The following is a 25,750-nucleotide window of genomic DNA, read 5'->3' on the forward strand; positions in this document are numbered from 1 at the left end:
TCATTTGCAAAATGGGCATAATACACCTGCTTCATCAGGTTGTGCTAAATATGTTCATTTTAGATCACAGGATTAAAATTCTCTGCCATAGTGGAGAGATCCTTATAATAAAAACTCCTCCTATGTGCCAACCACCACTCCAGGCTCTTAGCCTACGTTACCTTTGACCTTCACAATAACACCACGAGATGGGTTTTATTATACTCATTTTGCAGATGAAAACTAAATCCCAGAGAGGAAGAGTGGCTTCCTCAAGGCCATGCAGGCAGATGTCCAACTGGAATCCTGGTTTCTAGGGTCTCTAGTCCTAGCCGTTTCCTCCATACATGGTGCCCTTGCTCTAGAATTCCTGAAATGTTGATGGGTTTGTGGGAAGGGTATTGTTTTAGGTGGCACATCCCACAGAAGAGTACTCTCCTTAGTGTTGTTTCTGTAGCGAGCCACGATCTGACCTCTTCTGGAGGTTACTCGGTGGGCTCAGGGGGAGGTGGGGTGTGAACATGTGTGACAATTCTGACCAGGCCTGGGGGACATCTGGGGGTGACATCAGACAGAAGCCCTGTCCTCCAGGAGGTGTGGTTGTGGCCAGTGTGCAAACCCAGACATTCTGGAATGGCCCAAGCCACTGCCATGGAGAGGAGTGTCCAGGGGGAGGGAAGGTCCTATTCCTGACTACCAGCCTCAAGGACAAGCTGAAGCGTCCCCAAAGATCTTGTGCAGATTCTTGGATTTCTTCTGCTCTATAAACAACTTATAAAATAGGTACTAGGTGGTGAGTTTTTATTAACTAAATTTATTCAGTTTACAGGCTTATCTAATACTCTGAAATTATCTCCTTTCTACCATGTTTGAAGTTAAACATCTTCGCTTTAAAAAAAAAAAATGATAGTGATGTAAGGCAAAGGGACTTTTCAGAGCCCTTACTTGGCAAAATAAAAATTTGTAGCTGTATTGTTGGCCCTACCCACCCAGCTGTTCTTACCGTGGGAAAGAATTGAGCATGCCTGAAACATGATGGAAAGAAAGACACAGGAGGGGTGAGGCTGCTCAGTGGGGAATATTACTAGCCCCGTCTTGCAAGAAGGCAGGAAGGGTGGGGACAGAACTCAAGTAGAGGGTCTGGCCTGGGTAGAGAAGAGCACTTCCTTACCTGTACTGGAAGGAGGGAGGAAGCTGGCAGACAAGTCATTTGCTAGTGGAAAAGTAACCTGATGGCTTTCTCATCAGAGCTCCGCTCTGTAAGGTAGCAGGTGCAGGCATCTGCAGAGAAAGAAGAGGAAAGTGGAGGGTTCTTGGTTTCCAGAAAGAACGTTTGGCATGAACGCAAGCAAGACTGGCCATAAGAACTGGCATGGACGGGGAGTCAAATAGCTTTTATCTCCTGGGACAGCTGGCATTGATTGATTGGTCGTGGCTGCCCGGAGTGTGATGGTATAAGGGGTGATAAAACCGAATCGGGGCTCAGCAGAGAAGAGGTCGCGATTGATTAGTGATGTGTGCCTGACCAGGAGTCGGGCACATGCCTGCCTTACATCTGTTCTGACTGCCTGGAACACAGACTGCTGGCTGGCATTTGAGGGCCCACGAACCCACGAACCCACAGTGGTCTCTAGTCATGGGTTGCAAGGTTTTCTACAGCAACGCTGAAGTGTAAATGTCAGTGCCGTCCCCCAGGCCTTCTCCTGACTTTATCCTAGTACCCACTGCTTCATGGGCATCCCAGGGTATGTGAACCACTCCAGGGCAGGGTCCTTACCTCCTCAGAATCACCACCAGCTAGGGGATGTTCTGCAAAGACATAGTAGACTAAATCAGCCAGAATCAAGTTCATTATGTTTAGTCATTCCATTAGTCCCCCAGGCCTCAGAGGGATAGGGAGGTCTCAGTCCCAGGCACCAAAAGAAAATGACCATTTTGTCCCTAGCTCCAGGAATCTGGGCCTTCTTGAGATGTTTACTTATTGGCTATCCTGGAATCTGGGATAGAATAAGTAATGTAGGAGCTGGCAGAGCTGGGTTGGAGTACAAGCCAGACTCAAAGGTGGACTGGATAACCACTAGGGCCCATTCACTGAAAACCCTAGAGCCGGTGGTAACCCATACATTCCAGAATCCTAAAGTGCTCTGATCTGAGTATGGTTCTACCTTCTGACATTCCAAGCCCTTTGATCCTGTTGTTGGAAGGTTGGTGGCTCTAAGAACCCCACATTTTGCTTTGATTTGCTTCAGTCACTCTTGGATCCCTTGGGAGGGTTTTGGAGCAAAGAGCCTTCCAGCACCTGGAGATCCCTCCCTGTAGGGCGGCTGCCGCCTACACCCACGGGAAGCAGAGGTCCAGGCACAAAGCGAGATTGGAAGAGTTCTTGGGCGGGCTGTGTGAGCAGCAAAGACAGACGTGGTAGCTGCTGCCCCAGTGCCCGCACACCCAGCTCATCCGGCCTCCAGGCCGCTCAGCCTTTCTCACCCCAGCCCTCAGGCCCATACTCAGAAACACGCCGGGGGGCCGGGACACAGAAGCCGACTGGTGGTGAAGCCCCGGGCCTGAGAGAAGGAATGGGATCCCAATGCATCAAACACCAGTAACATCTTTTTTATTACTAACAGCAGCATTAGCTGTCTGCAGGGTGGTACGATCCTGCCTGAAGGACGTTCATATGACCTCTATGTCCTCAATTCCTCTTGGCGGGAGACAGGGTGGTATTTATTATTCCGTTCGGCAGATGGGTAAGTCGAGGTGCAGACGGGAAGTGAGAGAAACAGAAGCTGAGTGAAATGTTGGTCACGTTGATAGGTCATTCTTACTGATGGCCAGTCTCCTCCCCTCAAAATGAAAACTCCAGCTGCTGCTTGGGCCCTCTGCTCTGCTGAGAGTGCCCTTTTCCTCTTCTGCCTGGGCTTTCCACGACCTCGGAGCTGGGCTCTCACAGCCCTGCATGATTTCCTTATCACAGGTCTGCTTGTGCTGAGCACTCTGTCATCTCCCAGTCTAGAAGGGAAGGTAAGTCAGAGAAGGCTTCCTGGAGGAGGTAGGAACCAGTTAAAACTTTCCCGCTGCAGGTCCAGCTGCCTTCCAGCTCCTCATCATCCCCATAGTCGTCAGGACAATACCCACACCCACCTCCCTCCCACCTGGGTCCTCCACACCATAGCCTCATGAACAGAAGCTCTTTGGAGCTCGTGGCGGAGCATAGGAGAGCAGCCATGTCCCGTGTAGGGCCTTTTAAACCTTAAAAACACAGGATGCAATGAACAGGCAGCACACGCCCAGCCACTTTCTCCTCTCCCAGGGGCACGCCCACGGCCTGCCACATTCCCCTCACTGGAACACGAGGCCACAGCATCCGGAAGTGTTTCAGAATTTCCAACGGTGCTTCAAAGGGCCCTCCTCCCCACCATGTGCACATCTGGCAGCTGGCACGCCTCCTCAGGGCTGTGATCCTTGGCCAGAGTCACCCTTCATGTTTCAGCCCAGTGCAGCCAGCCAGCCAGAGGAACATCCCATCTGCTAGCCTGTCCCTAACTGGAGCCAACCCTGCCCTCTGGAATGGGGGAGAGAGGAGACTGGAGGACCTGTGTCCCAGGCTGGACCTGTCGGTGAGCCAGGGTCTACGGAACATCAGCCACGGGCTCGGCACTCTTGCCGGGCCGTGTGGGGAAGGCAGGAGGTGAAATGGCCTAGATAAAGAGCGTGGGCTTCAGAGCCAGTCTGCCTAAATTAGAAAGCTAGTGCTTCTCTGTAGAGGAAGTCTCCTGGGCAGACCAGGTACTTCACTTCTCTGATGTCAGATTTCTCCTCTCTAAATTGAGCCTGAGAGTCGGTGCGCTTGCACTTGTACTGGCCAGTACCTGGGGCAGCACCGTCACTGGATAATGTGACCTCTTGTTATTATGACTTGAGTCCTGGCCCCTCGGGGCCCACAGTCCCCCAGGGACAGGACTCCCCGCAGGAGACAGCAGGGCCATCATGGGGATGGGGGGGTGGCAGGGGGAGGCAGAAGTAGCCTCTGAGCCTCTGAGGACCCACATTGGACACCGCACAGAGACCTCCAGAGCCGGCTTCAGCTCCAAGCAACAGTGAGGCTCAGGAGCAGCTTGGCCAACGGGAAGTTCTCCTGGGGTCCCGGGTGCTGTAACTCCAGGAAAGGAGCCTCTGGATGTTGTAGAGTTACCTTGGCCATAGCGAGCCCTGGGCCGGGCACCACCCCTGCAGTCACAGAACCCATTGCAGTCTCTGTCTCTGGGGCTCTCCCCCAGCGCCTCTTGGTGACCTTGAACCACTGCACAGCCACTGCTTGGGGCTAAGGCCGTGTCAGACCCCAGGAGGAAAGGCCTCCATGTCTGACCCATCTCAGGGTTCCCAAGGCCTGGGACATGCCAAGAGGTCCCAGCAAGGGCTTGCAGAGGAGGAGCTGCTGGCTCCAGGCCCCTCAAGGTGCAGATTGACCTAAACCCCCAGGATTTATGCCCTCACTGATGGAGTGGGGTACAGGCACCAGGCTTCCTCACCTCTAAACAATATTAATTGAAAGAGGATCTGGTCCAAAGAGAATGAAAAGGCTCAAACCCTGGAGCTTTTAAAAGAACCAAGAGGATTGGCTTGCAGGCATGGGCCTGGTGGCGGGTGGGAGTGCATGCTTCTAAGAGGAAGTACACAACTGGGGGACGTCCTGAAGGGGACCCCCAAACTGGGCAACTGTCAGACAGGTGTCGGAGGACCAGAAGCAGCTCCAACCCCAGAGGGAGCCTGCCCATGCCCAGGGAGCCCCGGCCTCATCAGCTGCCTCCATGAAGCGCCCTTTAAACAGACACGCTCCAAGCCATGGACAGGCTTAGGCAAACCCCGGTTCCGCCGCTTTCTGTCTGTATGACACTGGGCAGGTTCTGGTGGCCTCAGAAGGATCCTAGTAAGGTCGGGTGAGACTATGAATCAAAGAGTCTAATTCAGTCTGATTTTTAGAGAAATGGCAGGCGGGGGTGCTTTTCTTGGTATTTGTATCTATCCTCCCATTATTTAACAGCAGAGCTGAGCTGACCAGCTGAAGGCTCAGGGCTCTTTGTTGCTAACATCCTGGGTTCTGGCAACCTCCAGAGAGGAGCAGATGGCAAAGGGGGCAGAATCGGGTTCCACCCAGACACTCTCAGCTCCCTGGAGGGTGTCTGAATCCCCTCTGTGCAAGCCTGACAAGCACTCATTGCCTCTCTGCTTACACACCTCCAGGGATGGAACACTCGCTCCCTTACAGAACTGGACAGTTGCCTGGGAGAGTGTTCTTCGGGCCCAGCTGAAACCCGCCCCCTTAGTCTTGTCCTGCTGCTCCGACCCTCACCATCGCCCACCTCCCCTTTCACTTTATATTCCAACACCCGGAATCACTGGTGGTGGCCTGCACACCCACACCCTTTTTCCCTTTGTACCTGTGCATGTGCTATGTCCTCTGTCGTGAAAGCCCTTCCTTTTCAGCCCCATAGCCCCTGGTGGCCCTCCCTCGCTGCTGGGCTCTCACTGCCCTGTAAGGGTTTGCCTGCCTGTTCTCCCTCCCCTCCCTGCACTGTGACCTCCTCCGGGGTGGGGACCATGTGTCTCAATTCCTGGCACAAGACTGGGTGCAGGGGAGGCGTCATCCTGGCCCTTACTGAACAGAAAATGCCCCCACCCTGCCCTGGGCTGGCTGGTGAAACAGGAGAAAAAGGACCCAGCTCTGCCAGTTTCCCAGGCAGACCTTCCTTGGGAGATCAGAAGCCCTGTGGTACCCCCAGTGTCCATGCATCCCAAAGTCCCTCCATGCAGCCCTCCTGTCACACTTCCTCAGGAAAACAAACACCTCTGTCACTTGACATCCGGCCGGCTAATCCTGGAAGATAGATTAGCATTTGAAAGTTTCCCTTGCATTAATTTCAGACAGAACATAAATATGAGCTTGGGATCCCTCCTCCAGGAGGAAAATGCTGGAAACCCAGCGAGCTCACTGGAGAGAAAACGTGTACTGGTGGAGGGGAGCCCATGTTACTTCGGAACCTTTGGGGGAACATCTGGTTCTCCCCTCTGCCCGGCCCCCCAACATTGTCTCGAAATCACCTTGTTAATTGGTGTATTCTTCTTGCTAAGTGCTCACATGCCTTTCCCTCCGATCTGGTGAACCCTGCAGAGGCCACACGTGGTTGACAGCTCCCTGCCTCCTAATGTGACCTCAGGATCCCTTGCAGATACTAATGCTTCGGAGCGAACGTATGAGAGCGTGCCGTGAGCTATGACATCTCCGGATGGAAGTGAGCTTGGCCTTTTACCAGCTGTGTGACCTGGGGCGAGTCCTTTCCTCTCTCTGAGCTCTCCTGTCCTTGTCTGGAAACTGTGGGGGTACCTCGACAGGTTCCCAAAAGGATGAAGTGAGATGACACGGGAGAACCACCGTGTACCCAGGAGACTCACTCAGTAGGACTTTGTGTTTAGGTTATCAAATGATGGAATCGTAGAGGTGGAAAGACCCAGGGGACCATGTAGGGCAACTGAGGCACAGAGAGGGGAAGGACACTACCTGAGGTCACATAGCCAGTTGGGCTGTTGAGCCAGGTTCTGTCCTACCCCCAGATCAGGGTTCTTGGCTCTTGGTTCTTGGTAAATGGGGGCTGTCAGGCTATGGCCAGCAATGGGTAAAGGCTAGATCCAGCCTGTGCTCTGTTTGCTGAGCCTTGTGCCCTGGCACAGGCCTGCTTACACCTGGAAGAAGGGGAGCCTTTTCTCTGCACTAAAACATCATGGGGCTGTGCCCATGAAGAGCAGGACACCTTCCCCGTTTGCTTATGAATGTCCCTCAAGTGGCACCCTCGCTTGTGGGCTTAGAGAGATAATCACCACACCAGCCCCACCTCCTCTAGCCCTGGCCTGCCCCCTCCCCACTCCATGTATGTCTCCTCGATCCCACTCATCCTGGGAGTCCTGGCTACATGAATTCCTCCTCCAGGAAGTCTTCCATGATATCCTCAGATCAGTCTCTCCTCTACCATGCATGCCCCTTGTTTTCATTTCTGGGTTCTTTTTCTCTTCTTTCCTCTTTCTTTCTCTCCTCTATCTCTGTCTCTTTGTATCTCTGCCCTTGTTTTTGTTTTCTTCTATCTCTTGCTTTCTGTCTCAGTGTCTCTCCTTTTTTCTCTCCCTCCTGATGTCTCTGTGTCTCTTACAGCCTATCTCCCAGCCCCTCTCTCCCCACTCTCATCTGTCTGTCCTCTGTTTCCTTGTGTCCTGGTGCTCTTTTCCTCTCTCTGTCTCTCCCTGAGGGTGTCTCTCTTCTTTCTCGGCCTCTGTAGCCTCTTCTCCCTTACTCTCTGTCTTTGTGGCTCTGTGTGCCCTACCCCCTCACTGTCCTCCCTCTCTTTCCTCCTCTCCTCACCCATGTAGCCTCTGCAGATGAAATGGAACGTGCCTTCCTGCAGAGAGCTGGCCAGAGAACAGCTGTCAGTGCTGGAAGTCGCTGCTGAGCAGTGGCCAGGAGACCCCAGGAGCCTGGGCAAGCCACACAGGCTAAGCCCCAGTGCTTTGGGGCCCCTTTGGAAACTTTCCACACCTTCCCTGCAGGTTCCAGGATGGGTGTGGTGACTTTTTCAGGATTTGTGACCTTGGAGGCAAGCCTAAGCCCCGTCTGCCAGCGTCTGGGGACAGCAGGCACTGGGCCCTGACTCAGGCTGGTGCAAGGCCCAAGCTCCTGGGATTGGCGGAATCTGCAGGAGCATCACCAAGAGGCCGGGCGGTGGCGACAAGGGGAGGGGATCTGTGAGCTCAAGTCTTCTGGGGATAGAATGAGATCACGGCAAGGATGTGGAGTAACAGGTTTTGTCATTCATTCATTCAGCAAACATTCGCCAAGCCGCCACTGTGTGCCAGACTTGGGCTTAGCGCTGGGGTCGAGGATGAATCAGGCATGGCTCCTGCCCTCAAAAAACTCACAGTCTCCCAAGTGGCTTGCTGGGAACACATTCTGACAGGGGCAGCTCTGGGGTATGGGAAGATCATTCCAGCTGCAGTGAGGTAACAAGGAAGACTGTGTCTGCAGTGGTTCCGGGCAGAAGCTGCTGGTGACCTGGGCTGGTCAAGCATGGTTAGGAGGAAAGATCAGGGGCACTCCAGTGATTGGATGAGGAGGGAGACGAAGAGTCGGGACACAGCCCATCCAACTTGGATAACAGAGCTCAGCTGAGACGCATCCCAGGAGGGGAGGGTGAGTTGGATTTTGTAGGCTCTGGCGGATGTCAGGTGGAGACGTGCAGGCTGCCCGTCAGACGGGCCTGGGCTAGGGCAGTAGTTCCAGAGTGGTCTGTGTTGTATGGTAATTGCAACCATATGGGTGCGTGATTTGTCCACAGATTGTGCGTGAAAAGAAGGCGATGGGGCCCCCACACTTACTGGGCAGGAGAAAGAGGAACCCACCGAGAAGGTGGGCACAGGGCAGTGGTAGGGCTATGGAGAGAAGCAGGATAGTGCAGTGTCATCGTGGGGTCCTGTGAAACTAGGCCCAGAGAGGGTGGGGTGGGGACCATGGTGGGACCCGGGCTTGGGAACCAATGGCTTGTGCCCGCAGTCCTGGGGCGCAGGCTGCTTGGGGAGGGTGCGTCCTGGCGCTGTGCAGGGAGCCACGTCCAGGAGGGGGACGGACACCGTCTCCTTGCCCTGCAGGGACGGAAGTGAAGGTGGGCGTGACTTGGAGAAGGAAAGATGGAATTTGAAAAACCTCATGGCTGATTGCTTCCAACTTCTCAAAGTGTCTGAAGTCTTCTGCTCACAGTAAGGGCTAGCACCGCTGAGGTTGAGGGGACGGACAGGGCGCTGACTGGACACTGAAACGCTGTCAGGCCGTGCTGGGGATCCAGCCACAGTTCTGTAAGGCTTGGGCCTTCAAGCACCCCCTCCGCCCACTCCAGGAACGTTCCTTTCAGAGTGGCCACACGGCCTCAGTAAATACTCAGTGCTGCTCCCGTGCTGCCGTCGTGCTTCCCCTGGTGGCTCCTGAAATCCTCCGGCGGAATGCTGCTGGGCCTGGAGGCCCTGGCCTTTAAAGGGTCTCCGTGGAAGTGGGGAAGGAATCGCCTCTGCTGCCAGCAGTGAGTTCCAAGAACCGCTGGCAGGGAGTTCCTGCCACCCGTGTGCCAAAGGCCATCGTGCCCAGGCCCCCTTCCAGCTGCGTCACACTCTGGGGGCAGTCACGGGTGAGGATGACTCTGTGGCCCCACCGGGGACTGGCTTAGCTCGTCACTCTGGAGTGCACGCTGGGCTTTTCCAAAGGGCATTCGCTCCTCCTGCCTCATTAGGACCTTACAGCCCCACCAAACGGATGAATGCCGATTTGACACACAGGAAGACTGAAGCTGGGGGCAGGGAAGCCCACTTGCTCAGGAGATTCACAAACATGACAGGAGCTTGGGTCTCTGTCCTCGACAGGACTGGGTCAAGGCTGGAACCCTGGGAGGGGCTATTCATGCCTGTGTTGTCTGTGTGACTTCTATAGCCAGCTTCCCAAATGAGCCTCACTTATCCCCTAGCCTCACACATGCTGTTCCCCCTGGCTGTAACAGCCCCCCAGCCTGTGCCCGATTCTCATCCTCACCTGGCTAATTATCTTTTTTTTAATGTTTACTTATTTTTGAGAGAGAGAGAAAGACAGAGTGTGAGTGGGGCAGGGCAGAGACAGAGGGAGTGACAGAATCTGAAGCAGCTCCAGGCTCCGAGCTCTCAGCACAGAGCCCGACACGGGGCTCGAACTCACGGACTGTGAGATCATGACCTGAGCCAAAGTCAACCGATTGAGCCACCCAGGTGCCCCTCGCCTGGCTAATTCTTATCCCACCCTTCCGCTAGCAGTACCTCCTCCAGGAAGTCTTCCCTGACTTGAGGTTGTGCTTCCCTCTGCCTAGTACTTAACCCAGATCAAAAGACCTTGATTCTCGAGACGGAGTGGCTGGAACAGGTCCCCGTCTGTTCACCACTGGCTAGCACTAGATGTGCACTCGCTCAGTGTTTGTCAGATTAATGAACTGAGCAGGTAAAGAACAGGAGGGAGAAAGGGAAGAAGGGAGGGGTCTCCGAAGTCAAACAAAAGCCTTCTCCATAGAGTCTGAGAGCAGGGGTGCCGGCGGATCCCTCCCGTGTACACAGAGACATTGGGAGCATTTGAGCGTAATGGATTTGCCTGAGGTCTCAGAGTGAGCATGATGGGTCCTGGACTGGAACCCGGGTCTGTCACTCCCAGACCGGTAGTCTTTTGCGGTGATCCCAAGGTGGATTCCAGGCACCATGGCGGGCCAGTGAGGGACATGGAGGCGGCCCAGAGGTGTGCAGGGCCATCCGGCAGAGCGCTGCAGGCTCTGCCCTCTGTCCACCCGCTTGGCGGTCCCAGCCTCGCTTCCTCCATGCTGGAGCCTCTCCGTTCCCGCGCAGCTTGTCCACTGTCTGTTCTCCTCAGACCTCCCTGGGGCTGTCAACATGCTGACCTTCTGGCTCCCCACCTGTCACCACCTGTCACAGGCGATTAGAGTAATGGTACAGGGATCTCTCCCCAGGTTCTGGGGCGAATGGGGAGTGGAGGAGAATGTGCTGCCCACGTGAGTGGGGCTGCAGGGCAGGCACACGGGCTAGGAGGCCACAAGGGGCCACTGCCACTCTGCCCGGATTGAACAGGTGGGGAGACTGAGGCCCGGGGAGGAGGAGGGGCTTGCCAGCGTGCCGACTCCCAGCAGTTACCGCCTCCACTCACTCGGCCTCCCGAGGACTCTTCCTAACCAGAGTCTAGGAGAGCCTTCACTGTGTTCCTAGACCTCACGCCCACGTCCTGCTGCAGTAGAGCCATTTCTGGGCTCATCTGGGGCTGTGGGTCTCTGCATTCTGAGCGATCGGCACAAGGCTGGTCACAGAGCAAATGCACCATAAACTTTAGTTGAGTGAATGATTTGTGGGTTGCGTGAGATGAAGACCCCCATCTCCCCCACCCCCCAACACACACACACACACACACACACACACACACAGCAGGGCCACCTCTGTGGTGTTCCGCTCTCTGTTTGGACCTCTTCTGTGCCACTGCCACTGTCCGCTGGACCCTGTAACCATTGCAACCATTTGCTGCTCTCTCCCTCCCCAGCATCTTACACCTTGTGAGTCTTCTGGGGCCACCCCAGGGCCTGGGTTGAAATATGTGGTCTTTAAATGTTGGATCAGAGGTGAACAAATGAATCCACGAAAGCCCGGGTCCAGCCGACGCTGAGAGAACAGTGGAGCCTGGTGAGGAGACAGTCATGAATATGCAGAACCCACCCCCGTGCTAACGAAGGGCACCTCAAGTTGCTGGTGGAACTCACAAAGATGAGCCACAGACCTGTTGAAGGCTTGAGGGCTTCCTGGAGGAGGTTTTCTCAGAGCTGGGCCTTACACGACCACTGTAGGCTGACACAGGCTTAATTCACTTTATTTTGCTGGTATAAAACTTGCGGTGACCGCAGCCAGAGCGTGGGTCCTCTGCACAAAGACTGTGCTGTGGATGTTGTTACAGCCTGGGGCTGGGGTCAGCTTAATGGCACGATGCAACGTGAAACACTTGTGAACCTTTGCTACTGTGCCAGCCACTCTTCCCGTGGGCCTCGCAACAACCCTGAAGGCCGCTATCACCATCATTCCCACTTTACAGCTGGGAATGGGGCACAGAAACTGGGCCTGGGGAGGTACCACTGGTAGGCAGCAGAGCCAGGATTTGGACCCAGGCAGGGCGGCTCCAGCACAACTTCCAGCTACACTGCACTGCCCTTGGGGTAGGCCACTGGCCTGAGGCTGTCCTGGTTGCTGCCGACTCAGCAGGTGGCTGAGCCCACTCTGTCCCTTGTGTTCCAGGTCATTTTCTGGGAAACAACACAGTCATTGACGTCCTCCGGCAGGCGGGGCTGGAGGTGGAGCACACGCCCGCAGGGCAGACCATCCACAGGTAAGCAGCTGAGGCATCGGGGGCACGCACCCGGCTGGCCTGCTGCCACCATCCATGAACCGTGCCCGACCCCGTGCTGCGTGGCCAGCCTGCACCCAGCCTTTCTGCTCGGGCCTGCGGGGCAAGCTGTGAAGAAGCCTTGCAGGGACCGGCCTTCACCAGGCAGCCAAGAGTGGAGGGGCCGGGCTGGAGGTGGGGGGACCAAGAAGGAAGCTGGTGTGCAATCTCGGCAACCTGGGGGAGGTGAGGTTGAGGGGTGGGGCAGTGGGAACAGGAGGAGGGGTAGGTTCTGAGCTGCTCAGCATTTAGGGCCAGGTGAGTGGGTGGGGTGGAAAGACTCTGTGGGACTCCTAGAGACCTGGGGATGCCCAGCCCTGCCCACACCCGGTCCTCACCTTTTTCTGACCACACCTCTTGGGGGGCCCTCCCACCCCTGACTTTCCCACCAAGGTACACCTACTCCACTCAAATAGCCATTAGTGGCCATCCTTTTCCTCGGAAGGGTTCCTGTCCCCACCCTAGGCTGGGACTAGGTGCTCAGGGGTCAGCTGTGTCCACTTGTGGTCCACGGTGCCAGGGCAGGCATGACAAGGTGTCAGCACACTCTGGGCAGCTCTGGGGCAGGAGGGTGTTTCTCTGCAGCCTGCCCTCCAACTGTTACGCAGGAACCTTCTTCGCTGGCCCCCCAAGGGCGACCACAGAGCGATTTCAGCCCCAGTCTCTGGCGTTACAAGAACTCGAGTCAGAAAGAAGCTTGAATGGTCACAGTGAATCTTTATACACCGGGCTCTAAGCCCTTTTAGCTCATTAAATCCTCACAAGAGCTCTATGAGGTAGAACGTGGAGTACCCCCATCTTAAAATTGAGGAACTTGAGGCTCAGAGAGGTGACGTCACTTGCAGGACACACGGCTTCTGTCACTGCAGCCGGGCTCTAGAGTCTTCCTCAGCTCCTAACTACTCCCTGTCCCCTCCCTGGGCGCCAGAGGGGGTGGGTGTGCTCGGAACACCTAAGGCTTTCCTCCTTGCTCTGCACAGACGAGGCTTGGGGCCCCCCAGAGCTTTGAGCCTCCGGCCTCCTAGCTCTGGGCCAGCACTCTGCTCTCCCGTCTCCATGGCCCTTCTAGAGGAACTTAAAAACTCCCTCACGTTGGACTCCTTCCTCTTTTGATCATCTGAGTCAACCGGACGAGACTGATGAACATTTGAGTGCGGCACAAATCCGGTCTGCCCTGGGCCAGGGCAGGGGTGTGTTGGAGGAGTGAGGCATCCAAGGCAGCCTTGGGGACAAGGCACTCCTCATGCTCCCCTTCACAGGCCCAAGGACTTCACCTTGAAGCTCATTGTGTCTTTCCAGGCCAGGCAGGGCGGGCAAACGGGCCGGCGCTGCTGCCTCGACTCCTATTCATCTCAGAGCCCAGGCATCAGAGGAAGGTCCCCCGCCTCTCCCGCCTCCCCGCCTGGCCCTGCTCCGAGGGCTCTCAGCCCCAGGCTCCAGCGCACGCCGAAATCCTGCGGGTGGGGCGAGGAGCTGGGATGCTGGGGAGGCCCCAACAATAAAAGCCATCATCGGCCACAGGTGCTTCCTGGACCCATCTTTTTGTCCGCCTGTTTTGAATTATCTCCCCAGCAGCTGCAGCATCTCCTGGGCCCTGGGAATCTGGGCTTGCTGTGGGGGATGGGGATGGACAGGCTGATCTGATGGCCTTCCCCTCTCATGGAGAGAGAAGCCCCTCACCCCATTGTGTGTGCGGGGGTAGAAGAGAACAGGCTTCTCACCGCCTCGGGTGCCGCCTTGCCCTTCTACTCCCGATACCACGTCCAGCCTTCTGCCAGGGTCTGAGGTCCTCCCGAGGGAGTCCATCTGGGCCCCAGAGAGGAAAGAATAAAAGGGAGAGGAGCAGAGGCTGTTCCCAGGTTAAGAGACCTGTGTGTATAGCACTGCATGGAAAGTGAATTACACACACACACACACACACACACCCCTAATCAGTGCTTTAGTGCCTGCTACAGCCAAGTCCATGTGCTTATAGGCCAATATCAAAGAACGGCTTGTTGTGTGCCAGGCACTGTGTTAGGACCTCATCTCATTTGTCCTCATGACGATCTTACGAAGCGAGTGTTGTGACTACTCCCATCTCACAGCTGCCTGCCGCTTGAGACGACTATGTCACCTACCCTTGGTCACACGGCCTGTAAGCCATAGAGCTGGCATGTGAACCCACGTCTGTCCACCTCTAGCTGGAGCTCTGACCTGCTTAACACTGTTCTGCCTCCCCAGAAAGATGCTCAGGGAATAGCTGTTGAATGCACAGATGGCTGGTTGTGTGAATGATACAAACCACCGCATTAATATTTTATAATTTTTAGTTAATACTGTTAACTACTAAAACAGTTCCACGGCTTACTATTTGCCAGGCACTGTTCGCAAGGCTTTGCCTGTGGTAACTTAGGAGACCCTCATGCTGCCCCTCGGAAGCGCAGGCTGTAGCGCCCCCATTCTGCAGAGACGGAGATGAGGCACAGTGAAGTCAGGTCACTTGCCCCAAGCCCCTCAGCCAGAGCCTGTGGAATGAAAGACCCCGAAGAAGATGAGATAGGCCCCCAGGGCCTGCCCACAGCTCACTCCCTCACCTCCTACTAGCCTGGACTCAGGTGTCACCCTGCACTGACCAGAAGCACCCCCCCGCCAGCCTAGCAGCCTCCACCTTCAAGCTCCCTCTCCTGCCCTCCCCAGCAGCTCCCACAATCTGACATCCTTATTCTCCAGCTCTCACTTCAGTGTGAGCTCGAAGAGAACAGGGACGTGATTTGGTGACCGCTTCTGCCCAATTTCTAGAAAGGTCCCTGGTGCAGGGCAGGTGCCCAGGAGACATTTATTGAGCCGATCAAAGAAAGAATGGGTCAAAATTCCATCTCTGGACATGAGACAGTGGTTTCCCTGGGTTCCTCTCGCCGGGCCCAGCAGGGGCACCCAGCCTTTCCCCTGCTGTGACAACCTTCTCACCGGGCTGCACTCCCTGTCGCACGTGACTGATACAATCCCACACGTGCACCTCACATGCTGTTGCCCCTTTCCAGCCCTGCCGCCCGGAGCCCCGCACCTCCACCCGAGGGGACCTCGGCAAGCCCGGCCCCGGTGACCCCAGCCGCCGCCCTCCCCGCAGTACCCTCGGCGACCCCCACCGTCCCGCCTGAGGAGGAGGACCCAGCCCTGTCCCCACACCTCCTGCTCCCCGACAGCCTCAGCCAGCTGGAGGAATTTGGGCGGCAGAAGAAGTGGCACAAGAGGCAGAACAAACACCAGCGGCCGCGACAGTTCAATGACCTCTGGGTCCGCATCGAGGACAGGTGAGCGGGGGGAGGGGCAGGCCTGTCAGGAGCCGCGCATCTCTCCGGCTCAGCCCCGGGGCACCCTCTCATCCCGGGCCCTGCTCGGAGGAAGTGAGCCATGTGGGTGCTTGGGTGGAAACTTCTGGGATAACTTGACTCACCCCCCGATTCACAAAGTCTCTTCCTGTTCATCCGTCAGGGTCTACAGAGTATGCTCACATATGATTTTTCATTTGTATTCTCAAAATGAGAGCAAGCACACTTGTCTGCATTTTAAAGGCAAGGAGATAGAAACTTCCTTCAGGTGCAGTAGGCAAAAGCCTGCTTTCCCCTTAGCTCCATTTGTCCCATGGGCCAGAAGGTGAAACTGGGAGAAGATACATCGAAACGTCATAAGCTCCCTGCGCCTGGAAGGTCTTAGTGGCCGACACCCTGGCAGGGAGGCTGCAGAGGGCCTCACTCTGCCAGAAAGAGATGGCAGGTGACGACGCCTTACTGCCGTGGGCTGTCTCTCAGGAGGGGAAGGGGAATCTGTGATAAATGATGTCAAATATGGGCAGGTGCAGAAATCATCCTGCTGTGCAGATAGGTATCTGTCCCCTGCCTGTGTTCTTCTGCCACCCCTGTGCCACCTTCTCAGCCTGTCTGTTTCCAAAACTCCTGACGGAACCAGGATACTGTCTCCCAATTTCCACCAAAGACTCAGTATAGAGCAGTCTCCCTAGATTCTGCTTTGGGGTAGGAATCTCCATATGTAATGAGCAGTGTCACCAGAACACCCCGGCTGTCCCAGGGAGTGGTCATCAGTGAAGGTCAGAGTCCTACCCCCCGTGGTAGCCCAGCCCTGGACATCGTACCCCCACAGTGGGCTCTTGCAGACTCCAAGTCTCACCTGAACCCTAAAGATCATCCTCCAGGATTTCCCCAGAATGCCCAGAATCATCTGGGATACTTATAAACAAACAAATGCCCAGGCCCCACTGCAGACCTCATAAACTTGCACCTGCAGGGCATGGGCTGGCAAGCTGAGCGTTGAGTCTGCACTTGGTTGAATGTGTGCCGCAGAGTCTTTGCAGCAGCTTTGGGAAACGTAGACCCAGTTCTGCGTTTACAGATGGTGAACCAAGGCCAGGTTGGGGACGGGGGGCTTGTCCAAGGTCACATAAGCAATCGGGGGCTGCCTCCTGCACTGTCTACTTCACGGTCCTCCTGCAGCCAGGTCTCTGAGTCATCGACAAAAGGTTGACATGTCCAGTCCACTGTCTTAAAGTTTTGGATGTGCACTGTTCTGAAAAGACTTCCAGCAAGTAAGAGTGGAGGCCACTGCTCCTTTGGGCCATTGGTTTCAAAGTGTCTGACTTGGGTTACTGGGAAATGTACTTCCACAGAGCCCTGGCCAGCCTGTCCCACCGAAGGCAGAGGCACTGCTATGGCTAGATTAGCCGTGACGTTTGGCTCGTGTGCCCAGCGTGGGCGCCCCCTCCAAACCAGGATCAGGGGCGTGGGGTTACGTCAGAGGGCCACTTCTTCCATGCTGAGGAGCACTCACAGGCTGCCAGGAAGGAGCAGGGCCAGTGCTGGAGCTGGCAGCACATAAAAAGCTCCAATCAGAGGGTTACTCCGGGCCCTCGACAACCTGCAGGGGTGACTGAGAGACCCAGCCAGTGGCAGACCCAGCCCAGGAGGGGACAGGAGGCCGGCTGTCAGCTCCAGCAACTGACCCCCCAGCACTAACCACTTCTGAAAGCTAAATTTCGGCAAACGACTCCAAACAGTTTCCTTTTCACAACATGTAGCTCTGAAACACAGAGCCCAGTTTCAGGATAAGAAAATAGCTTTTCTTTGGCAAGAGGGAGCCCTTTCTCCCACCTAACAGGTAAACTGTGGCTGGATAACTCTCTTCCATCTTGTTGGGTTGGAGAAGGAAGTTTCCCCAGAAGGGCACCCTGCTTGAGCTCCTTGATGCTTCTTAGGCAAGCAGGCCCTGAGCTTCTGTCACTCCCAGGGGACTCACCCCATCCTCCTAGGCTTTCCAAGTTTCCAGCTCTCTGAGAGGGAACAGAGGACAGCTCTCCGAGGGGGGGACCTAAAGCCCATTCGTGGCCATTCTAACAAAACCATTCTCCTTGGAGCTGTGATTCCGTTCTGAATTCTCATTTTCTTGCCCCCAAATCTGGCTGGTGCCATCCATCACCTCTCCCAACTCAAGCTACACCCGTGACCCGGCAGCAGGGCCCCTGCCCAAGGGCACTGCCCCAGCAGCCTGGGATTCTCCAGTGCTGCCTGCCACTGCCCAGTGAGCTTTCTGCCGCCCAGCCTGGACACAGAGCATGGGCTCCCTCCGGCCTGCAGCTGCCTCTCCTGCGGGCCCTGTCCTCACTGAGCTATGTGCTGCCCCTCAGTCGGCCGTGCCCAGCCCATCTCCCACCTATGCCATTGCTTTTCTCTCTGGGTGGGGGAGGCACAAGGCTCTTACAACCCTCATGTCCCCAGTCTTGTCAGTAGTCCTGGAAGTAAGCTTTGTTTGACAAAAAAGGAAACTGAGGCCCAGTGAGGTCAGGTAACGCCCAAAACCCACACAGCAAGTGAGCTGTGGAGTCAGAACCCACAACCCAGGTCTGTCTAATGCTAAGGGTCACATTCGCCCATGGCCACACAAATGCCCCACCCTTGCCTGGCAAACATCTTCTCTATCCTCACTGGCTGAAGTGTCCCTTCTCTCCTCTCCCACAACCCACAGTTCCTGCAGGTGCCCCAGTCTTAGCACAGTCACACAGGCTGCAAATCCTCACTTGTGTCCCAAGGCCCGGAGGCCGGGAGACACCAGATCTGGGCTGGACTTCTGTGGCCACCGGGGGCCTCGTGAGGGTTTGTTGACCACATGCCTGAGTGAGACAAGGAGGGAGAGAACTGGGGGTAGAGGCTGGCCAGACCACCACCTGGAATGAGCTCCCCCCCCACTCACCCCTCATTACCCAAGACGTAAACACACGGGAGGAAGTTTAAAGAAGCAGCAGCCCTGGCAGGGTGATTAATGAGGACCCCGTGGAAGGGGCCAAGTGCATGTCTGCAGATGGCTGTACAGCAGGGGCACAGAACTCTCAGGAACCCCACATCTAAGGGCCAAGAGGGGGGACAGCAGTTCAGGGTTCATTCCCATGCTGGCTGTGTGCCTACATACTGCCCCAATGAGAAATGAAACTTGAGACAGTCCTCAGACTCTCTATCTCTTTTAAATATTTATTTATTTATTTATTTATTTATTTGGGGGTGGGGTGGGGAGGGGAAGAGGGAGAGAGAGAGAGAGAGAGAGAGAGAGAGAGAGAGAGAATCCCAAGCAGGCTCTGCACTGTCAGCGTGGAACCTACACGGGACTCTATCCCACAAACCGTGAGATCATGACCTGAGCTGAAATCAAGAGTCAGGTGCTTAACCAGTGGAGCCACCCAGGTGTCCCCTCGGTCTCTCTTTTTGTGCAGTGAGGGCCTTGACTGGGTCCATGATGGTCATGGCAGCCCCGCTGCTCCCCCAGCCCACGGCTGGGGTATGTGCGCGTATGATGGGGTTAGAGGGCTGGATAAACAAGGGGACAGAGTGCTGGTTGGAAGGACAGTCATGAGGAGGTGGGTGCAGGGAAGTGTTGGGCATGGCCAGAAGCGAGGCACAGTGGGCATCAGTACTGACCCAGAGTCCTGTGGGTGCACCATGCAGGGGCAGGGGGTACAAGACACACACACACACAGAGCGTGTCGTTGTCTTTCTGGGCCTCACTTTCCCCGAACTTTGAGCAGATGGCCAGGGCCCCCTGGAAGAGGAAGACCCCTCTCTGGTCTGCCCAGGGGGCATCCCGCCTGAGGTTCCCCAGCTACACTTTCTCTTAGCAAAGCCAGGCCTTCTCCCAGGGGGCTCCAGGGTGCTGGTGTCTCTGTGTGGGGCCGGAATGCTATGGGATTCGAGGTGGAATCCCACCCATGGGGGATTCTCTTCCCCCATGAGAAATGGGAAGCAGGACCGCTCCATGCATAAAAGCACAGACAAATTCAGGCAGAACAGGCTTCAGACCCCGGCCCTTCCTTGTGCTTGCTTTGAGGATTAGAGAGTAAACAAGATGATGCTTATAGAATGGTAAGCTGGCCCCAGACCCCTGGTGACACTTGGTGACAGTTGTCCCCAGAGTTGCTGGTGGGACTCTCAGTCTGGTCTAAGATGCCACTCTCCCTCTCTCCTCCCTCCCCGACAGGAGCTGCTCGTGGGCCCTTCGCACACCTTAGGTTTCAAACATAAGTGGGTGCTGCCCACTCCCCCGCTTGACCGGAGCACACTGGCCACGTGCCGGTTACCCAGCCCCGTGTTGAGAGCTGGTGGGGACAAAAACAGAAAAAGTCTCAGGTCGTGGCCAGGCAGGGACGGCTCCCTAACACGCTGTGGCTGAATTAGCCCTGGAGCCCCAGTCAGTTTTCCTGCACCTGCGAAGGGATTGGTCCGCCAGGGCTGTGGGGAGGACAAGGGCATTCCCAGCAGAGGGGGCCATGAGGGCAAAGGCGTGGAGGCTGGCATGGGCTTCGGACATTGGGATATCAGGCAGCAGGCAGACCTGTCGCTTCAGGTCTCCGACCTGCTTGGCCCGGAGAGGCTGAGGCCAGACCGGAGTTGCCGTGGGGTCTCCTCCGGGTGGACCACAGGGAGAGCTGCACCCTCAGGCAGCAGGATAGCCTATCAGGTGGGTCCCCCTCACCCAAGGCCCATCTCCGCACTGTCTCCCTGGAAGCCTCTGAGGAGGTCACCTAGGGCACAGCCAGCAGTCCCTAGTATTGGAAAGAAAGCCACAGCCTCTGAGACCCCCAGAACCCAGCCCCAGATGGCTCTTCAAGACCCTCTAAGTACACGGATTGGCCTCCTACTCCAGGTAGCCCTCTGGAGGGGCCTCAGTGGGCAGACAGCTGACACCATCGCAGGCACCGGCCCTCCTTTTCTGTGCTTTATACCCTGAACTTCTGCCTAAGATCTCACTTCTAACTTCTGCTACTAGAAAACATTTTAACGTCCGTGGGTCTGTACCTGCTCCTTCATTGTACACGTGGGGAAACTGAGGCCTTGAGGACAGGACTTGCCCCACGCCACGTGGCACACAGGGACATAGGGCAAGCTAGAACAGGGCTTCAGCCTTCCTCCCAAGCAGCGGGGCCCTTCCCCACATGAGGGGCCCTGTCGGCTCAGAGCAGACTCGGCCCCTTGGTGCCAGCCGTCTGCGGAGCCTGGGAACACTCTCAGAGTGTTTGCTTTGGCTTCGAGGCCACTTTGCCATGAGACGCTCTTCTCCTGCACGGGCCTGGGGGCGTGGGGGGATCTGGACTGGGGGACTGAGCTTTGTGAGCAGAGTGGGCTTGGAAGGTGGGGGCATTTGGAGGGGCTTTCCGCAACCCCCCCAACTCCGTTTCCCTGGGACTCCTTCCAAGCAATAAAACCCCCGCTCAGGCTCCAAGGGGGAGTGTGCATCTTTGGTTTTAAAAGTGTGAAAGCAAATGCCTTTGGGCACCTTTCGAGACGGTTTTCATAACTCCCACTTGGCCTTCCCTCTGATGGCGGGGCTGCCTGCGGCCAGCCTGGGCCCCCAGTTCCAGGCACCCCAAGTGGCACATAGCCTCCTCTCCTGAGGCCAAGCCTCCTAGCCTCCTGGCTGCTCAAGCCGAAAGGATGGGGCAGCCGCTAGGAAGGGACCATCATGGACGCTTTGCGTAGCGCGCAGAGGTTTTCTTTGCATTAGAAGAGAAAGGGAGGGAAGGGGCTAAGGTAATGGCTCGAGGCCACGGGAGGCCTCACCTCCCACCCTGGCAGGCCTCCACGCACAGGTTTTCCAGGTCTCAGCAGGAGGGAGCACGCAAGCTCCTGTGCCCTCCAGGCACCTCTGTATCCTAATCCCCTTCAGGCTGTCTCTTCACCTTAGAAATGGGGATAATGAGATGACACGTGTACAGCATCACAGTGTCTGCTGGCTCAGGGGAGGCACTTCACAAACGGAAGACGCTGGTAGTGGGAGAGGCAGACACAAGCATGCTAATAACGGCGCCAAAGGTGGCCAGCGCCACGTAGCGTGCCCACCGCGTGCCAGGCGCTGCTGTGAGCGCCTCGCGTACGGAAGCCCGCGCAAGCCTCCCATGCACACGTAGTTACCTGCGGGTGACACAGCGGGATCAGTGGGACACGTGCGAGGTTTGGTGGGCAACTCCCCGGGGCCTCCACGGGGGGGGGGGCCACTGGGCCAGGCCTTCGAAGGTGGACCGGAAATGACCATCGATGCGACCGCAGAGGGTGGTGTGTGCCGGCAGAGCCCGGAAAGCTGAGGCCGGCCGGCACCAGATGGTGCGAGGTCTGGGGGCTCTGCAGGCTGCTACAGGTGGGCATCACCCCAGATGTTGTGGGTTATGAGGGACATTCAAAGCCTCCTGGTCTGCCCTCCTCTCCTGTTCCACAGGCACACCGTCTATCCAGGAGCATCTTCCTTCTGTGCATGGGGCATATGACACACTCTTGTTCCCTCCTTTTCTGATCGCTGCTCTGGGAGTTTCTAAAGACTGAGGAACACACATGGCGGCTGTAGCCACCAGGTCGAGGAGAGCCTCGTGTGAGGATGTGGCATGTTCTTGTGGCTGGAGCATGACCAGGAGCGGAGAAGGAGGACGGGCCGGGGAGCGAGGACCTCCTCCTCGACCGAGGGCATGTGGACGCCCGCTCCCAGAGCAGAGGCCCCAGCCCTGAGGCCGAGCCAGGCTGTGTAAGAGACATCCAGCCGGGATGGCAGTGGGGCTGGACCGTGGTGGTGATGATTACAGAGCTCACATGATGCAGCGACCCTGTCCTAGCACATGGAAGCACAGGCCCCGGCAAGGCAGAGGGTTCCCTGCTCATCCAGCAAGTGAGCGGCATACTGGGCAGGGGCAGTAAGCTCTGGAAAGGGGGCCGTGTCACACAGGGGAGAGGCTGCCTGCACCACAGACACCCGGGGAGGGGCAAGCCTCCTGCCTGCGCATCAAGTGCTGGGGGGCACCTACTGTGTGCCCAGTTCAGATCCCAGCCTTGCTGTGAGTCCTGGAGCACGTTACTTAACCTCTTCGTGCCTCGGTTTCTTCGTGAGTAACGCAGGGATTAGATCGGACCTGCCTCGTAGTGTTGCCATGAGGATTAGAGGTTAATGTGTGCAAAGCGCTGGCACAGAGCTGCCGCCAGCCAGGGTAAGTACTTCTCTGACCGCCAGGAGCACCCTTAGCCACGTGCAAGCTCAACTCTGACTTCACAGCTGGCTGCTGTCACCTCCTCCGGGAGGCTTTCCTGGCCCTGCCCTGCATGGGGCCCCTGTGCTGTGATGGAACTTGCTGGATCCTCTCTCTGCCTCCCCTGCCAGGGCTCCACTAGAGGAGGTGTGGGCCCAACACCCCTGGGGCCCCACCTCTTTCTTCATCCTGGAGGCTTCTCCCGCTGTGGCTTCTCTTTGTTATGCCTCTGTCCTTATCTTTCCTTGACCCCTCTCTTACTCAGTCCCCTCCCTCTCTTTGTTCATCATCTCTTATTTCTCTCTTTCCGGAACTTGAGCAGATCACCTGGCCCTGCCCTTCCCTCCACTTACCGGTGACACCCGGCCCCGGCCTCAGCCGGCCTGTTTGTTCTGTACTTAATCTCTCTTTATTTCTCCGTCTCTCCCTCCCTCTCTCTTTCATAGGTTCTCTTCAGCCAACAATCTCACCCATTGCCTCCAAAACCGGATTCTATGTTTATAAGTCCGTGAAGGATCACACCTTTCACTAAGACTCCCTGTGTTTGTGTAAAAGGCAGCTGACCCAGGGCTCCTTCCCAGGGGGTGCTGCCCCCTCCCCCTGGGACCTGGTGCCATCTATCCCTGAGCCCCAGCTTTCTCATCTGGTGAAGGGGGTGATGAGCCCCACTGTGAAGGTTTGTTTTGAGGCCACAGAGACTCTCCATAACTGGTAGCTGTGATCACCAGGGCCGGGAGATGGTGGGGTTTGGGGGTGTTTTGTTTCCTGTTTATCTCCGGCGGGAGGGGAGGGCACAGGACGGCACCTGAGGACACAGGTGTGGAAGCTGATTGCCCCAGTGGGACCCCAGACCCAGCTCCTTCACGGCACTTTCATTCTTTCTGCCCTGGAACCCATCTCAGGCTGTTACCCGTGAGGCCTCAGGAACCCAGCTGGCTGGCTGTGTGGCTCTGGGCCACTCACTTTCCCTGCCCGGCCCCTTGTCTCCTTCTGCATTTTCTGAGAAGAAAACAGAGGGGCGTCTGGGTGGCTCAATTGGTTAAGCATCCGACTCGATTTCGGCTCAGGTCATGATCTCATGGTTTGTGAGATTGAGTCCCACATTGGGCTCTGTGCTGACAGCACAGAGCCTACTTGGGATTCTCTCTCTCTCTCTCTCTCTCTCTCTCTCAAAATAAATGAAAAAACACTAAAAACTAATAATAAATAAATAAATACATAACATGAGAAGAGAACAGATTCACTGTCGCCTCCGAACCCAAGGCCAGATCCCAGGATGAGGCTACTGACAGGTGACTCCATGGTTCTCTGCTCTCTGTCTCCCTCCAGCACGGCCGCCTCGCCACCCCCGCTGCCCCTGCAGCCCACGCACAGCTCTGGGACCGCAGGGCCACCCTTGCAGCTCTCAGAGCGGCTTCAGCAGCAGGAAGAGCAGGGGCCCACCGGCAGCTCAGCGCCCCACTGCCTACAGTCTGCCCTGGGCCTCCTCCTTGCCATCCTGGCCAGCATCACAGCCTCCCTCCTTCTGCACACCCTTGGGCCCTCCTGACCTTGGTCACCAGTGCAGAGAAGCCAGAGAAACCACAGGAGGGTCTGCGGCCACACCCCACTGCCCGTGCCACCACCTCCAGGGTGCCCGACACTGTGGGCAGTCCAGACGGGATCCGTTAGAACATTAGAGCTTTATCGTACCCGAGTTACATCTTCTTTTTTGTAGAAGGATCTTAATTTCCCATAGTGCTATGGGGCTCTTTTGTAAAATATGTGTCCATATTAAAAAAGAAAAATGTATTTATTCTACCGATAAAACTATTTTTATGTGGCCTATGTTAACCCTTTAATTAGCCCCAACACCAACCCAGGAAGGGAACCCAGGCTGTCAGGACACCTGCAACCTCATGCAGACCGTGGCTTTTAACCGGCTTGCTCCTAGATCGGCAGAAGCCTCCAGTGCCTCGGCTTGGCTTCTCCCGCCACGGGGTCCTCAGAGAGAGGGGCAGGCAGACAGGCTTAGCTTTTGTGAAGCTGGATTGGGGAGCCAGAGATGTGAACGCCGACGATCCTTCCCTCCCGTGGATGCATCCTAGGGTGGGAAGATACTTTAGGAAAAGAATGCTGCTATTTTGAAAACCCTGAGTGTCTGTGAACTGGCCCTCCAGAGTTCTTGGTAAGTGTTTTGACCAAAGCACAGGAGGAGGGGAGGGATGTTGGCGCTGAGGGAGGTCATCCCCCAGCCCTATGTGTCAAATAGTTACATTGAGATCCAAAGAGAGGAAGGTGGTTGCCCAAGGTCATGCAGCAAGTGGGAGGTCCAGGATGTGAATCCAGACCTCTCTGTTCTGGCATCATTCATCTTCGGTAAGCTTGGCTTACAGAAGAACCTGTTGGAGTCATAGCCAAACAGAGTGAGCTGGGCCAAAGGACAGGAGTGGGCATAGTAGGGACAGGGGCTCTAGGAGTCACATGGTAATAATAACCCTAATGAAGGCCACCATTTATCCAAAGACTGCATCGTAGCAGGCACTTTGCACACTCACTTTATCACTGATCCTCATGCCAGTTCTGTGAAATGTGATTGTCCCCATTTCACAGATGAGGAAACTGAGCCCCTCAAATAGATCAACAGACTTGCTCAAGGTCACTTAGCTGGGACATGGCCCCAGATCAGTGTGATTCAGAAACAATGCTTGTCCCTGGGCCATATTTTGCCCTGTTCTCTCTGCACAGAGAAGCTTCAGGGAAGGCAGATCTCACCCAAATGGGCCAGCACAAGCTTCTTGCTCCAGCCAAAGAGACCACTTGGCCACAGTCACTCATGTTGGCCCCTCTGAACAAAGGACTCTAGCAACAGCCTGTGCCACAGGTCTCATGCCCCAACTTGTCTTATCTCGGAGACAATGAGAGGCTTTCCTATCAAATGAGAGGCTGTGGGGTGGGGAGTCGGGGAGGCAGAGCAGCCAAATGAGGCAGGCAGGAAACTGAGACTCAGAGAGACTGACCTCCCTCCTCTGCCTCCAAGGCGGTAGCTGAGAAAGCAGAGGACTGAGGTTAGCTGCCTTCCAGCCCTAACTCCTCACAGACTTTGGGAACCTGAGAGCAGAAAGGGCCCCTCATTTGACAGATAATACCAGTAAAAGTAATATGGAGTCCCAGGTCTGCTGACTCCGAGACCCGTGCTACACAGCATCACCGCA

General features: G+C 56.1%; 1 protein-coding gene and 1 long non-coding RNA gene across 2 annotated transcripts in view; one reads left to right on the top strand and one right to left on the bottom strand.

Annotated features, from left to right (window-relative positions):
* The window catches only part of TRABD2B (TraB domain containing 2B), a 214,080-nt gene extending 188,585 nt beyond the window's left edge, over window positions 1–25,495 (top strand). Inside the window, exons 5-7 of the mRNA XM_049617216.1 lie at window positions 11,866–11,956; window positions 15,037–15,306; window positions 23,886–25,495. Of these exons, the coding sequence (XP_049473173.1) occupies window positions 11,866–11,956; window positions 15,037–15,306; window positions 23,886–24,105 (581 nt within the window). The 3' untranslated portion in view covers window positions 24,106–25,495. The remainder of the gene's footprint in view (window positions 1–11,865; window positions 11,957–15,036; window positions 15,307–23,885) is intronic.
* On the bottom strand, window positions 2,569–6,041 carry LOC125912632 (uncharacterized). The gene is made up of 2 exons (XR_007454792.1): window positions 5,415–6,041; window positions 2,569–2,985 (listed from the first exon to the last, which is right to left on the bottom strand). It is a non-coding gene; the product is annotated as an uncharacterized LOC125912632 (long non-coding RNA).
* Window positions 25,496–25,750: the final 255 nt, after the last annotated feature.

The sequence above is a fragment of the Panthera uncia genome (genome assembly GCF_023721935.1).
Source record: "Panthera uncia isolate 11264 chromosome C1 unlocalized genomic scaffold, Puncia_PCG_1.0 HiC_scaffold_4, whole genome shotgun sequence".
Taxonomy (NCBI): domain Eukaryota; kingdom Metazoa; phylum Chordata; class Mammalia; order Carnivora; family Felidae; genus Panthera; species Panthera uncia.